This window comes from Gobio gobio, assembly GCF_949357685.1.
Source record: "Gobio gobio genome assembly, chromosome: 14".
In the NCBI taxonomy this organism is placed as follows: Eukaryota; Metazoa; Chordata; class Actinopteri; order Cypriniformes; family Gobionidae; genus Gobio; species Gobio gobio.
Window position 1 is genome coordinate 28,911,890 of NC_137107.1, and position 16,720 is coordinate 28,928,609.

The following is a 16,720-nucleotide window of genomic DNA, read 5'->3' on the forward strand; positions in this document are numbered from 1 at the left end:
AAAAAGGCTGTTGTTCCATTGACGTTAAAGGTGACTGCTATTTACTCACCCTCATGTCATTCCAAATTACTTTGTTTCTTCTACCAAACACAAAAAAAAAATTTAAGGAATGTTTCCAACATATTGTCCTCACAATGTCTATGGAGTCCAGTCAGTTTAGTTTTGGATTAACATTAACATTCACTGTATTGACAAAAACAATTGAAACATTCTTCAAAACAATGTATTTTGTGTTCCATAGAAGAAATAAAGACAGGTTTGGAACGACATAAGGGTGAGTAAACTAACTTTGTGTGTGTGTGAACTATCCCTAGGATAAGTTCAAGTGAATAGAACAGTTAAAGCTGGAGGCACAATCATGCTTTTATGTGGTAAATAAGATGAAATTAGATAACAGTCTATACCAGTTAAATAAAACCAAAGGAAATTGGGAGAACATTTAAACATTTTTGAGAGTATAGAAGGAGTCTTCGATGTTGGACCTTCTTTATCTAGTCTAGTATGTCTGATATGGAGCTTCAAATAATAGGGTCAAAGGATACAATGTCACAAATGTATTATACCACTTATCTCCTTAAATTGAAATGGCCTGTTTAATGGATGCCTGCTTCATCAAACCACTGTCGCCTGATACGTCTGATAGCTCTCTCAGAATCTATCTTCAAAGGATGTGATTAGAGGCTTTCATTCTGTATACACAATTTTTGAGTGCAGTTGAGTAGAATCTGATGCAAGTCTGCAGTGCTGTTTCGGGTTATAATATTAATTATACGAGAGTACGAGAGGAGGTGCTTGTTTTATTTCTATTGAGATTACAGAATAAAGAACATATTGTAACCCACACATAGACGCTCAAAGGTCTTCTATCAGAGTAATAAAGATCTTTTATTGATCAATCAAACCGAAGATCAATAAAAGGTTTATCATCATCATCAATATATTGCATAATTTTCAGGTGAAATGGGTTACAAAACCTGTAGAGTGAATGTAAAATTTTGGGCCCTATCATACACCCGACGCAATGCAGTTTTTTGCTGGTTTCAGCCCGACGCTACAGTTATCATTTTCACGTCCTCCGCCACGTTGTTTAAATAGCAAATGCATTTGTGCGCCCATGGGCGTTCTGGACTGAAAACGAGGTGTGTTCAGCCGCATTGTTGGCGCGTTGCTATTTTGAGGCAACTGGAATAGACTGCACCATTGACCAACAAAAACCTGGTCTATAAAAGTCAATAGTGCAGTATTTTTTGTGTCATTTAAAGAGCGCGTTAGTAATATGCGCATATAGGCGGTGCACAGCGCGCGTACACTCTGCTTATTACATACACACAAACATCAATATTACAAATAAAAGTATTAAAATGTAAAAGATTATATATAAAAAATGCTTACATGTCATAATGGATAGTCATTGCATGTATCAGAATCTACTTGCAGTAATGATGCGCAAACAGGCGTCATTGGACGAGCAGATCCGTTTCCTCGCTAGAGAAGAGTTCCGTTTTTTCGCTTGCAAATTCCGCCATGTAAAAAGTGAATCCGCCATGGTGCAAGCACAACTGGCTTTTAAATGGAATGGGAGATGAGACTCTGATTGGTTTATTGCACCTTACGCCCAAAACACACCCATGACTCATTAAGAGAATAGGGGCAACCTTTTTAGACCATGCGGCAGGCGCACCGACCATTTTTCCCATTGTTAAACTAGTAAAAGTCGATTCAGACATGCCCTAAGTGCACCTGCGCCATGCGCTTTAGACCATGCGCTTAGATTGTTAAAATAGGGATCCAGACACCTCACGTCTAAACATTTTTTCATACCCTGAGATACTGTAGCCTGGCTCCGCCCTCCTACGTACTTCTGCTCAATTTTCATTTTCCTTCAGTACTGCGTCTGGGACTGCGGTATATTCTTAGGTTTTCTCCGAACAAATTTTTACCGGTCCAATCAGCAAACAGAGGGAGTGGCTGAGAACGATGACGTTGATGTCGTACGTGACATACGTCACGACCAAATGTTAGCGATTGGGTATGGCAGATCCAGAGTGGCTCTGGGCAGATCCAATAGTTTTAAACTTCAGCAGAGTACCCGCCTTCAAGGAAGTAAACGCTTGTCAATGTAGAGTAGTCAGACTCCCTGTACAAATGAAAGCTACGAGAGTCTGGTAAGACCAGGCTAGAGATACTGTATAGAGACCTAGATTATGAGAAAGATATGTTGTTCATACATAATACAAAAATGCTCAAGCTCGTGAAAGTTGATACACGAGTGAATGGGAACAGTATGTCGTCTGGCTCATTGTTTAATTCCTGTGTGTGTATGCCTGTGTTGTGTCTCTCAGGTCAGGGAGGTGATGTGTCTCAGAAAGAGAGCCGCCTGCAGGTGGAACTGGACGATGAGAGGCAACGATATCAGAACCTGGTGAAAGAATATTCCAGACTGGAGCAGAGATACGAAAACCTGCAGGAGGACATGTCCTCCATGAAGGTAATTTTTGGACACAAAGTCTAAACTTCTGGAACTTTGTTTTTGTTGTTGTTTTTAACATGGGTTTTACACACTCTAGTTCCATCCCGGCCACCGGAGGATCCCCTCTAACCAGAGCAGTCTGGGCTCGGACTCCAACTACCCCTCCATCAGTATGTCAGAGGCAGGAGACACTGATGACACCATCCAGCAGGTGGAGGTAAAGCTATTTGTCTGAATCAGACAACAGCAGGCTTTAAAAAGGGTGTAAAGGTACTTCAGGATGAGCATTAATATGATTTGTCTTCCTGCAGGAGATGGGCATAGAGAAGGCCGCCATGGACCTCAGTGTTTTCATGAAATTACAGAAGCGTGTACGAGAGCTGGAGCAGGAAAGAAAGAGGTTGCAGACTAATCTAGAAAAAGTTGAGGAACTGAGTCAACGCAAGGCATGTTTGTTTTTCATGTCCACTTTGCTTTCATTCGTATCTCACAGTTGCCAATGAAAGAAAACAAAACAGAAAATAAAACCGAACAAAAAAAAACTGAATTTTATTTTAAATAAAAGGTCAAATTAAAAAATAATAATTACTCTTTCTTAGCTATATATTTTAAGACATTTAAAAAAAGTATAGTCTCAAGCTGTGACTTAAACGAAAGTCTATTGGCTTTAACTGTAAATATGTCAACATAGGAACGAAAACTGTCTAATCAATTGATTGGGTCTTTAAGTAGTGAATGTAAACATTAATCAAAAATAATCTTGAATAACCAAGATTTGCTGATTGTTATTGTATTCATACTTTTCTCTTCATGCTCTCATGATGTTTGTAGCTACAGATCTGTTGTTAAGCAGTCATTCAGGTTAACATTTCCCACTTTTTGGTCATGGGTTACGACATAGCCGGCCGGTCATAAACTCTACTTATCTTTTCTGATGGTCCCGGATCTGTACTTACAACAGCATGGTCCTCTGCTTTATCAGTCAGCTTGTGTTTACATCTTTTTTTTTTCCTTTCTATTATCTTACAGGGTAGTGAGCCTAGGAGCTCCACGTCAGAGGAGGATATAAATGCAGACCTGGCCTACAACAGTCTGAAGGTAATAGTCAGTCCCGCTCAGTGTAATGGTCATGTGGCTCTGCCTCCAGTCAAATGTCTGTCTTAGTACTATTCATTGATTTGTTCTGCACTGGGGCCACTCTGCTGCTGCTGCTGCTGGTCACGCTGCCTGTTAAACTGTGGGTGAGTGGGACGATACAGAATGTTAAGACTAGGATGTTTTTAGAGAGCTGAATTATTCCAGGATGGGAAATGGGATTATGTTTTACGTTCATAAAGCAACTCCGTTCTTCATTTTGTTTATTAAATATTTCAAAGTGCCTTTGTATAAACATTGAATTTGATGCAAATGAAAACAAGGTTGTGTGAAATAGACAGGATATTCAGAATCATATACTGTCTGTTAGATACAGTTTATTTCTACTAGATCACTCTTTTGATCTGATATTGAGAAGTCATTCAACACTTTGTTTGGTTAACTCTTTTAACAGCCATGAGACAAAGGCAGGAAAGCGATCAACATGACTTTTTCAATGCTCTAACTTTGTCTGGCCAGAAATATTATAATAAGCAAGAATTAAATAATATATTAAGCAAACGCAATGAAAAATTTCACATTTTTAGGTTTGTCTTGTGACCTTAAAGATTTTGAATCAAGTTCTTATCTCCAAGTTAAGTGATAGCAAAACAGTGATTGCATATATATATATGAATACCTCACAAGCCCTTAACACTTTTATATCAGCCATCAGTTCAATTTATCGGAGCACAAGGGCGTGTTGAAACCCCAACAGCAGGCTCAGTTTAACAGCTTTAACTCTGACCAGAGAACAAAGTACATGAATGAATGAAGACAGCAGAGCCAAACGCCGATCTGGTGGCTGTGCAGCTGAGCTCAAGTGGAACTCGAGGCGGTAGAATTATGTAACGGATTTGTTTGTTTTCTTAAAGCGCCCCAATATTGCACTGTGAGCTTATATAATAATTGCTGATGGTTCTTGTTCTGCAGGGCTCAAACACTCTTTGCGTCTGATCAAAGCTTTAGCTACAGGCGTTCGATTAACTTGGATAGAATTACTGCAGTCAGCAATGCTTGATTTTTGTATTTTTTGTGAGTCTGTCTCTTTCTGTTTCAAAGTTTCTTTCTCTTACACAAACACACATACGTTCTGGCTTATTTACAACTTTTTACCTCAGGCCACTTTTGATAGATTTTCATAAAAATCAATGCTTTAAGTGGTTCAAAATACAGACCTTTCACCCTCTTTCAGACTCTATTCATAAAATGTGTTCTGCTTACAGCGGCAAGAGCTCGAAACGGAGAATAAGAAGCTGAAGAATGATCTGAACGAGTTGAGGAAAGCGGTGGCCGACAGGGCCTCAGAGAACAACTCGTCCAATGAGCTTCAAGAGGGCTACAACCTGCTGCTCAATCAGCTCAAAGCGGCCAACGAGGAGCTGGATGTGCGCAAGGAGGAGGTCCTTATGCTTAAGACCCAAATTGTGAACTCCGTAAAACAGTCAGAGAACATAAACCATATTGTGAGTCTGAAAACATTACCCGCACATCAGTCAGCATACGCATTTTAAAAATTTGACCTTTGAGGGCTTCTAATCCATTTTTTAACAGCTTTTGTCGTCAAAATCTCAAAATTAAGCTATTTTAGTCCATCATTGTCATATAAGACTTTCTAATCCATTAGCATCCCATCAGTGGAGGTACCTTGAATGGAAAACTTCTTTATCTTCTATAAAAGCAATCAGACGTGGAGACATTGAATGGGATAAGATGGCATATAATGGTCTTTGATGGAGCTCAGAGTAAATTAAATTCAACGGATGTTGAGTGTAATAGTGATTTGTTCGAGTGAGTGAGTTTCTCTGAGCTTTACAAAGCCTGCACTGCTAGTGAAAGTGGCTTTATATCCACCTGCCTGTGTGAATCTGCTGAGGTGGGCAAATCAGAGTCAGTATTGATTACTCTTGGAAAGAAAGCTCTTTTTCTTGCTCTCGCTGTTATATTTGTCCCACAAGATTGAGTTGCTGAAATGTAGCAACTACAAACATTCACTTGTTGTTCCCTAGTGACATCTTTGTTTCATCCAAACAGAATTCTAATGATGTATCAGAATGGACCAACAACAAGAAGCCCGTGGACGCGGAGGACATTGTGGATGTGCCTGGTTCAAAGAAGTAAGGCAGTCCCATCTGCATAGTGAAAAGCTTTTAAAGTGACACCAGCTCTTCTCCACATGTCTTTTTTTAATGAAGATGGAATTCAGTGATCATTCACAAGATCTCTGATTCAGCTCTTAATGCTGTCTACTCTCATTTTCAGCAGTACACATTAGTTTACTGGGGTGCCAATCACATGAGTTAGCATAGTCTGTCACAAACTCAAACAAGCACTGACCGTCTTAAAGCTAAAAATGTAAAAGTTACCTGCAATATTTTTGTCAAATTTATAGACCACCATTGGCTCATGTTGAGTTGATGGAGATAACTTACCGGACATGCATATTTTTGTGCCGCAAAACTTTATCTAGCAAAATAGTTGTGAATTGTATTCAAAAAATTTTATATTTTGTTGTACTACAGCACCATGCCTCATGATCTAACAAATTCAGGTGAGCCTTAAAGATAACCAAGCATTTATTTAGTGACTACAACAATTATTTCTTGGTAGAAATTGAGTTATACAGTAGTGTGCAAAAGTGATGTCCAGAAAGGATACTTGTTTTTAATGACCCTACAATTAATTAAACCATCAAAATATATATTTTTTATATTTTAAGAAGGACATAACAAAACAAACTTGATTATCTTGTGTCAAAATGATTTGGCAAAATGCTAAAACTACAGCTACAGGTTTTATTTTACTATGCAAAAAATGCATAGAACAACCAAAAGCTCACAGGAAAATGAATTCATTGACTATAACATAATCAGTTGTTAATATTTAGTTGGTTCTCTCTTTTTGCATTTTATCAATAACTCCAAGCACAACTACGCAATATGCTTACAAAATCTGTAAAAAAAAAAAAAAGAATAATAATAATAATTGTAATGTAATGAATAAATGATGAAAATGTCAATCTTCCTAGGCTGGACCTCACTTTTGGCCATTACTGTAAGTTGGGAAAAAAAAGGACACCATTTTTATCCTTTCCACCAACGTTTGAACCGCACACATAGAACTGATGGATATTATAGGCAGACAGCAAATGATACCTACTATGCTGCCTTCAAACAAATCCTGTTTAAGACAGGATACGACTCAGACGTTGAATCTGAATTCAGCCATGTATTTTAAAGAATTTTATTTTTAAAGAAATTAGCCTTTATTAAACAAAATGCATTAAATTGCTCATAAGTGCCAGTAAAGACATTTTATAATGTTAAAAAAGACAAATGCTGTTCATCAAAGAATCCTAAAAAAAATTATCAGTTTCCACAAAAATATTAAGCAGCGCAACTGTTTTTAACATTGATAATAAAAAATGTTTTTAGCATCCAATTAGCATATACGAATGATTTCTGAAGGATCATTTGACACTGAAGACTGGAGTAATGATGCTGAATATTCACCTTTGCAATCACAGGGATAATTTACATTTTAAAATTTATTCAAATAGAAAACAGTTAATAAAACAGGTAATCATTTTCATTGAATAAATGCAGCCTTGTTCAAAAACGGTAGATCAGCGAGGCTCACTATTAGTCACAGTTAAACTAAATGTAATGTTGTAAGTCTTTAAGTTACTGGCCAGCTGATTTCTCTCCCATTTGGCACTTACTGTGGGTTTATTTTGGACTTTATGTAGGAGTGTTCAAAAAAGGTGCCTTAGTACAGCCTATTTAAATTTTAATCTCTGGCTTTTTTATCTTTTTGTCTCTGGCCAGTGCACCCTTAAACCTGAATTCTGTCCGGTATTCATCCAAGCTGCTCTGAATTCATGACCTCTTTTTAAAGTGGTCCTTTTGAAACAATATGAGTCAGAGAGTGACACATGTGGGATGTGGTTCTGATTACCTGTGAAAGAATGATTTCGTCGTTTGTGGTCTCAGGACTGGGCACTTTTAAACACCATCTGATTTCTCATTCATGAATTTTTCCTACCTTTCTCTATTTCTAATTTCCTGAGATTGCCACATCTCCTTATAAATATTGCTTGGGCAGGCAGCTCACCTAAAAAGCTGAAACATTATGCCCGAGAAATAACCCAAGTCATAAAGCTACATGACCGCTTTACTTGCAGATAATTCTGATGTGCCCTCATGCTTGACGTCTTCACAGACTAATCTAACCTGCCATGCCTTGCTTTGCCAAACTAACTGGCCCTGCCATCTTGTCATTCTTCTCTTTTGCTTTTCTCTCCTCTCTGTCTGCTGCCGCTTCTCTGTCTCTTTGGCTCTCCGTTACTCGAATGCCAGTAAAGCACAAGACTGGGGTTATTTGAATGAAGATGGGGAGCTTGGTCTGGCATACCAGGGTCTAAAGCAAGTTGCCAGGTTGTGCTTTAATTTTCTTTGATTTCCCTCCAGGTTTAACTGGCTTTCTGTTTCAAGGCCTCTATATGTGTCAATGTTTTTCAATCAGTAAAGGACCGTTGGCATATATTGATTTTGGTCACTTTTGAGAAATGTTTTGAGGGCTAACTGTTATAGAGTGAAGTATGTACACAGTTACACCCACTTACCATGGTGTGGCTTGTTTGTATGTGTTCAGGCTGCTGGAGGCCCAGCTGCAGACACAGTCTCGACAGCACAAGGATGAGCTAGAGGCTCTCCACACGCAGATCGAACTGCTGAAGGACAATCTGGAGAAGAAGCAGGACGTGCTGAACCACTTCTCCACGCTTTCTCCTGAAGCTCTGGTGGAGTTCAGCGTGCAGCAGGAGATAACACGCCTCACCAACGAAAATCTGGTGAGGGTTCATTTAAAAAAAACAGTGAAAATTATTTTTGTAATCAGTATTAATGTAATGTCGTATTTTATCACTAAAATTATCTTGGTATCCTTAAAACAAATCCTTAAAGTTATATACATTGTTTTCAGAGAATATATTTTGACATGAAATGTATTTTTCATACCTTATTGGCCAATTGATGGTGTCGGTTTAGGCATAAACCTCTAAGTTATGTTAGATTTATGCTAAGAACAAATATAAAAAAAATTGAAAATGAGGTGAGAATTTTTTTTATTAATTATATATTATTAAAGTATATAAAAAAGTTTATATAAAATTAATAAAACAAGTTGAATTTAATAAATCATCTTTTGGATAAATTGAGCATTTTTCAGAAGCAAAATTCATTGTGTAAATGGATTATTATTTTATATATATATATAAACTTTATATATTATATATTTATATATATGTGTGTGTGTGTGTGTGTGTGTGTGTGTGTGTGTGTGTGTGTGTGTGTGTGTGTGTGTGTGTGTGTGTGTGTGTGTGTGTGTGTGTGTGTGTGTGTGTGTGTGTGTGTGTGTGTGTGTGTGTGTGTGTGTGTGTGTGTGTGTGTGTGTGTGTGTGTGTGTGTGTGTGTGTGTGTGTGTGTGTGTGTGTGTGTGTGTGTGTGTGTGTGTGTGTGTGTGTGTGTGTGTGTGTGTGTGTGTGTGTGTGTGTGTGTGTGTGTGTGTGTGTGTGTGTGTGTGTGTGTGTGTGTGTGTGTGTGTGTGTGTGTGTGTGTGTGTGTGTGTGTGTGTGTGTGTGTGTGTGTGTGTGTGTGTGTGTGTGTGACAAGACAATTATTTTTCAATGAGCCCTCAAACTGTTAGCCACTAGTTCTAAAAGGGCTGTAAATTATCACTGCATCCAACACAATATTGACTCACTCAAGATGACGTTGATCATTTGTCCTCTAGGATCTAAAAGAACTTACTGAGAAGTTGGAGAAGAACGAGAAGAAGTTGAAGAAGCAGTTGAGGATCTATATGAAGAAAGTGCAAGAGCTGGAAGGTTAAATGTTTATCTTTTGTCTGTGTGTTTAACATTTTCTTTCAGTAGAGCCTTGTGCTGATGTGCTGTGATTATTTGTATAGTTTCTCAGGCCACTAGGAGCAGACCAGAGCTGACTCGTCAGGTCACCGTACAAAGGAGAGAAAAGGACTTTGAAGGCATGCTGGAGTTCTACAAAGAAGATGAGGCCTTGCTGGTCAAGACTTTAATTACAGGTTTGTGTGGTTGCAATGCAGGCATGTTTTAATGTAAAGGTTCTATGGTTGTAATTAATACACCGGTCTTGTCTTTAGACATGAAGCCCAGTGCCGTGTCGGCCACTGTCCCCTGCCTCCCCGCCTACATCCTTTTCATGTGCATCCGTCATGCCGACTACATCAACGACGACCAGAAAGTTCATTCGCTCCTTACTGCATCCATCAATGCCATTAAAAAGGTCCTGAAGGTATGTGTATTGTATATAAATCACATCAACACACTCCCACTACCGTCCAAAAGTTTGGGGTCAGTAAGACTTTTTTAAAGAGATTAATATTTTAAATAAAGAAAGGGTGCATTAAATTGATCAAAATATTTCAATTTTTACTATGTTTTTGATCAAATAAATGCAGTCTTAGTGAGCATAAGAGAATATTGCCTACCCCAAACTTTTAAATGGTAGTCAATGGCCCATAATGATAGGTTGTCCATCATCCCTGTTTTTATTAATTCTCCAGAAAAACAGCGAAGACTTTGAGATGACCTCCTTCTGGCTGGCAAATACCAGTCGACTCCTGCACTGTCTGAAGCAGTACAGCGGGGATGAGGTGAGATGTCACAGTTTTTATACATTCAGGGGGTTTTATCGTTGGATATTTTTAGGGATGCACCAAAACTTTGGCGGCCAAAAATAGCATTTTCAGTTTTTGGCCGAAAGAGAAAAACTTCCAAAAATATATGCCTTATGCCACCCCGCTCCTGAGTGTTCAGCCCTCAGGTTTCACTCTCGCTCTAGCCGTTATCATGTGATGCTCCGCTCAATATATTACTCTATATGCATGTGCGCTTTGCTCAGTTGCTCACGGCCCATGCGAATGCTCCACTCATGTACCGCTCGTGCTTATTGGAAAAGCAAAGTCCGCTCAAATAATGCGGCGACATGACATTTCTATGCATTAGTATGCTTGTTTCTGTTTGCAATAGCCCTACTGTGCTGTAACACCAACGGTGTTTAACACCTTCTCGTTTCCTGAACTGCTCCCGGCTGCACTCTGCTCACATGCTCTGAAAACAATAGATTTTTTAGGACTATACATTTATTTGGATAATTGGTCAAAAATAAATCTGTTTAATTTGATCATGTTGCACAGCATAGAACTGAATAAAGAATAGTTAATAATAATATTAATATATTTTCTGTCCAATTTTAGTGTATTACTTTCAATAAAAGTGTGGTTATTTTATTGGCTTGTATTTTTTGACATTCAATATAATTTAAAATGACTGAATTTAATAATAAAAAACTCTAATATTACTACAATTATGCATCAAAAAAGCTAATATAAAATAATAAATAAAAAAAAAGAATTTTCGGTTTCGGCCCAGAATTTTCATTAAGGTTCATCCCTAGATATTTTGTCTCGTTCGATGAAGATTTCAGCTGCAAATAAGAGAGCTAGCTCCATTTACCACATTTTAACATGCATATCATGCATCAAAAGTCTGGTTTTAAAGACCCAGGTGACCCCGTCTAGATCTCTGGTATGATTTTGCTGTTGCTTCCTGTCATAGGCGTTTATGACACAGAACACTACCAAGCAGAACGAGCACTGCCTGAAGAACTTTGACCTTGCTGAGTATCGGCAGGTTCTCAGCGACCTTTCCATCCAGATCTATCAGCAGCTCATCAGAGTGGCGGAGGGCATCATGCAACCCATGATTGGTGGGTACATAGAGACACCTTAAAAATTTAAATGATTTGCAGATTCTGATAATCCTAACGAGTGCATGTTTTTGTGTTTGGTTTTGATAGTATCTGCCATGCTTGAGAGCGAGAGCATCCCCAGCCTGGCCGGAGTGAAGCCCATGGGCTACAGGAACCGCTCCTCTAGTTTGGACTGTGAGAGTGGAGGTCCGGCGGGCTACACACTGCAGGCTCTGATCAGGCAGCTGGGACAGTTTCACACCACCATGGCGGACCATGGCCTGGACCCTGAGATCGGCCAGCAGGTGGTTCGCCAACTCTTCTACTCCATCAATGCAGTGACCCTCAACAACCTGCTGCTGCGCAAAGATGTCTGCTCCTGGAGTACCGGCATGCAGCTCAGGTACACATTTGATGCTTTCAGGCCAATCCGTGGCCTAGTGATATCTTCAGGAACATCTAATGAGTGTAACGGCCATCTCCGCCATTGGTATCATTTCAGGTACAACATCAGTCAGTTGGAGGAATGGGTGAGAGGTAAGAATCTGCACCATGGTGGAACTATAGCCACCATGGAACCTGTTATCCAGGCCGCCCAGCTGTTGCAGGTGAAGAAGAAGACCTCCCAAGACGCAGAGGCCATTTGTTCTCTCTGTAATTCCCTAAGCTTACAGCAGGTAGATATTTAACATTCATTTAACATTTTATTAATTGGATTTTGTCTACTGACATTGATCTGACATTGTCTAAATCTTGCATTTACTTCTCCTCAGATTGTGAAGATTCTGAACTTGTACACGCCACTCAATGAGTTTGAGGAACGAGTCACTGTGTCCTTCATAAGAGACATACAGGTAAAACTATGTACACACACTATAGACGTACACTTGCTAGGGTGTACTGAAATTTCAGTAGTTCATACCAAAATCAGAGAAATTCCTAATGCTAACTTTAAAACTACAGCAAAAATATGCTACTTAAAAAGTTTAATATTAACAAATTGACTGTATAATTGATAGTAAGGTATATTTATATTTCATTTATATAATATATAAATTAAAGAAATATTATTAGAGTTTAAAAAAACTATTTAAATGTTCTGTTTTAAGATATTTTAAAATGTCATGTGATGGTAAAGCTGAATTTTCAGCAGCCATTACTCCAGTCTTCAGTGTCACATGATGCTGCAGTGCTTAAGAAACATTTCTTATCATTATTAATGTTGAAAACAATTTGCTGCTTATTATTTTTGTGGAAACCATAATACTGTGGTATCAGGATTCTTTGATGAATTGAAAGTTCAAAAAGCAGCATTTATTTGAAATAGAAATACTTTGTAACAAAATGCATGTCTTTACTCTCATTTTTGATAAACTTAATGCATCCTTGCTGAATAAAATCATTTCTTTAAAAAAAATCTTACTGACTCCAAACTATGGAACATGGCAGTGTGTAAATAACGTTTTTTAGAAGGAGGTTATTCATGGAATAATTTAAGGGCAGTTTTCTTTTTTTATTTTAGTTTAATTCATTTTAAACTCATTTTTAGCACTGCTGTTAGTTCTATTTATGCTACAAGGTCTAATGTAGAGATCATATATATTAGCATATATTTCATTAAAGCTGCAGTCCGTAGCGTTTAATAAACAGAACTGCACGCGTCTTGCGGAAGAACACTGCAGCCGGAGCTACTTCTCTCTGTTTATGTCTATGGCGAGTCACGCAGGGACTGTGCTCCTCCGCAGCGGTTCCTACCAGACCGGTCTGAAATAGTCCCAATATAAACGCTTATTATAAGTGTACCATAATGATTCAGGGTAAGAAAAAAACACGGTTTGGAAAATGGATTCATGTTGTACATTCTCATTATATCATTTTTGTAAATCTTGAACTGAAAAAAAGGTTACGGTTTATTTCCTGCAGCCTGTTTACATTAATACTTCTCCAAGACGGGAATTTGATCATTCATCAGCATCTTTTTTTTTTTTCGCATACAAGCATTCAAAAGCTTTAAAAATGTATTATTGTTTTATAATTTATTATTGAATTCTTAGGCCCCGATCACACAGAACGCGTTTTTCAGGTTTGAAAACACGAGGCACACTGCACTGCCTTTTATTGGTCGACGTTTTTCAATTTAGAAAATAGCAGTGCGCTGCGGGTTTTTTTATGTTGCTGAGGGCGTTTTCACACCTACCTTATTTGGTCCGGACTTTGGGACTTTTCAGTTTGGTCCAAATCAAAATTACAGGTGTGAAACCTCCCCCGTACCACGGTCCGGACCGAACAGACGAAATTTGGTCCGACGAAAAGAGGTAGTCTCAGTCCGGATCAAACTGAACAAAGGTTCAGTTCGTTTCTAGTGTGAAAGCATTTTCTGTATGGTTCGTACTTTCAGACCATTTACAGGAAGTTCCTGTTTATGTTTAAATATTATAATGTTATTTTTAAATTCAATCTAGGCTACATTGATTATGAAAAGGGAAAAGATGCGCAATATGTCAGAAGACAGAAGGTCCAAAATGATTTTGAACGAAATTTTGTATGATTTTGCTTAGAAAGCCTTTCTTTAATGTGAATTTCGTTTTGTATAAATTGTATCTTAATTTTAATCAACGTTTAATCAGATAATAGCCTGGATTTAATTAAGCAAATAGTCTATAGCAGATTATAATCGCGGGAGCACATGCTTTACACATGAACTGCGCATAAGCAGCGCGCATAACGCTCTCTGCCAACAGAAATCTATTCAAAAAAAGGCACCTCTCGCTGCAAAAACGCGTTTTGTGCGATCGGGGCCTTAATGAGAATGTCTAATAAATATTCTTATTTCCCTCTGCAGAATCGCCTCCAAGATCGGATAGAAAACAACCAACTGCTGGTGGACACAAAGTACACCTTCCCTGTACTCTTCCCCTACACTCCTTCAGCGCTCACTCTGGAAGCCATACACATCCCTGCCTCCCTCAGCCTGGACTTCCTCACACGGGTCTGACATCTCAATCTCTCCGTCTCACTCCGAGCTCGATTCAGACCTGCGGCCTGCAGAAACGAGAGTGGGCCACGTCGCAGATCTGCGAACCCACAAACTAACAACCAAACATGTGGGATTAACAGTATCGGCACTTAACAAGACTTACAGTCTCCCTGACCGACTAACTGTGGTGTTGAGATGCGGCTTCAGTGAGCTGAATGATCAGTGGTGTAAATAAGCTGTCTGCCTTTTGACTTTCCTTCTATAACATTCAACCAGTTTTTTTTTTTTTTTTTTTCTGGGCTCCCGATTAATACAAGCAAAGTCTATTGTTTGAAGAAAGATAAAACACTATATTTGGATTGGGATGTGTTTGTCTTTGACTAATCCTTATGATTAATTCATTTTAATCTAAATGAAAGTAAGAGGGTTTTGGGCTACTGACATGAAACACTAATGCAAGATGTGTGTCTGCACTCATGTATCTGTATTAGTATGCACTGGTTTCTTTGTGTTTGTAATGGAAAAGTGTCTTATTTCCCTTGCGTGTGCTGGAGCACGGTCTCATCTTAGAAACATGGGCTCCCACTGAAGAAACACCACCGTCTCATTTTTTTTCTTTCTAGGAGAACTTTTAAAATCAGCTGCCAAGATTCATCCCCACAACCTCTTGCAGAAAGAAGCAGGAAATCTCTGCATTGCAGTGGCTGTTGCCAGTGACCAATCTGGATCACTCTCTCTGAACAGGGTCTTTTAAAGCTTCGCCCCATGTGTTGAAGAATCGGTTGCAGAGACTTGGAGCCCTGAATCGGTCACCGGGCCAACGGACAGGGCTGATCATGAAAGTGACGTTGACAAGTTGAAGTATGTGGAGCAGAGAGGACGAGGACAATGAGAGGAATTTGAGCTGGGATGTTTAATATTCTATCGAAATAAATATTTGTGATTGTTGTTTGTTGGTGGGATCTAGAATGTGCTGGAGGGCATTTGCAAGTATGATGAAGAAACATCTCAAGGGCGTCTTATAAACTGGGATGAGTTTATATGAGAAAACTAGCAGGTTACTTCATGAAAGCAATTATCACAATTTACTTGATACATTTGCACAGCTCTGTAAATGATAATGTGCAATCAAATAGCAATAACCATTCACTGTTTACTTAAAAAAAATTAAGAAAAAAATATTTTATACATTATCTTACAATTTTGCCAACAGAGTGGGCTGTTCTGTAAGAATAGTGCATCATGTCAATGCAGGATACTGTACTTTGTTTCAAAGTGATCATCTTTTAGCTTTAGGTTTCAACATTTATACAAAACAGTCAAATTGTCATGTATTATCATGTATCACTTTCTGGATGTAATTTTCTGGATTGAAATAGTTCTTTCAATGCCAATAAAGTAAGGACTACATTTTCGTATTTGTATTCTTGTATTATTTTGTAAATATATTGGCTATTATTTTCTGACCATAAATTTCACATTGACCATCATTACTTTTCATGGTACAGTCCTTTTGTTTTTTTAAGGTCGTCTATTTTTTACTGCCCTCTACCGACAATACTTGTAACTTTTCTGGAGCACAAGTTGAGTCAGAATAGAGCTCTGCAAAATGACATGTCTTTATCATAATTCCTGTAAATTTAAACTGATACATTTGAGTTAGCAATGATGTAGTACATACATTTAGATATCATTTCTCTTTTTTTCAGCGACACTCCTAAAGTAAGTACAACAATGTTTCTCAATTTCACACTATACTATGCATGCTATTTTCTTGCACGGAACTCACACATTAAATATCACGCCACTGCTGTCGCATTAACCACAGTTTTTTCAGGCTTAATGTGTATGCTTCAGAACATCACACTCCTTGATTTAATTTTAACTTTAATATAACACGCGCATGAACACATTCAGTTTAGATCATCAGACATCAGTTATAACTAATATGACTTCTACACAGATCAAAATCTTGTGAATATAGTCACGGGACTAAATGGCTAAAATAAGTTGTTGGGCTTCTGACTCTCATGCATTCAGCGTGTTATCACGCGAGGTTCTCTGTTCGCAGGAATAAGGAATAAAGGAGCAGATATGTGCATAAATACATGGAAATGTATTTAAAATACAAAATACTGTGTGGAAAAACTTATTTAAATATAAATACAGTATTTTGTATTTTGAAAATACACAAAATACATGTGAAGGCTAGCTCAAACAGTAGAGCATGGCGCTAGCAACGTCAAGGTCATTGGTTCGATCCCCAGGGAAAGCAAGAACTGACTAAAATATAAAATGTGTACCTTGAATGCAATGTAAGTCGCTTTGGATAAAAGCGTCTGCCAGATG

The 16,720-nt window shown here is 38.3% G+C and overlaps 1 protein-coding gene across 1 annotated transcript in view; it reads left to right on the plus strand.

Annotated features, from left to right (window-relative positions):
• myo5b (myosin VB) overlaps window positions 1-15,788 on the plus strand; it is a 63,732-nt gene extending 47,944 nt beyond the window's left edge. Inside the window, exons 24-40 of the mRNA XM_079834269.1 lie at window positions 2,343-2,488; window positions 2,568-2,687; window positions 2,782-2,916; window positions 3,500-3,568; window positions 4,831-5,070; window positions 5,639-5,721; window positions 8,258-8,456; window positions 9,398-9,491; window positions 9,575-9,706; window positions 9,785-9,936; window positions 10,208-10,297; window positions 11,262-11,412; window positions 11,503-11,797; window positions 11,897-12,071; window positions 12,168-12,248; window positions 14,237-14,383; window positions 14,995-15,788. Coding sequence (XP_079690395.1) covers window positions 2,343-2,488; window positions 2,568-2,687; window positions 2,782-2,916; window positions 3,500-3,568; window positions 4,831-5,070; window positions 5,639-5,721; window positions 8,258-8,456; window positions 9,398-9,491; window positions 9,575-9,706; window positions 9,785-9,936; window positions 10,208-10,297; window positions 11,262-11,412; window positions 11,503-11,797; window positions 11,897-12,071; window positions 12,168-12,248; window positions 14,237-14,383; window positions 14,995-15,006 — 2,321 coding nt within the window. The 3' untranslated portion in view covers window positions 15,007-15,788. The remainder of the gene's footprint in view (window positions 1-2,342; window positions 2,489-2,567; window positions 2,688-2,781; window positions 2,917-3,499; window positions 3,569-4,830; window positions 5,071-5,638; window positions 5,722-8,257; window positions 8,457-9,397; window positions 9,492-9,574; window positions 9,707-9,784; window positions 9,937-10,207; window positions 10,298-11,261; window positions 11,413-11,502; window positions 11,798-11,896; window positions 12,072-12,167; window positions 12,249-14,236; window positions 14,384-14,994) is intronic.
• The last annotated feature ends 932 nt before the right edge of the window (window positions 15,789-16,720 follow it).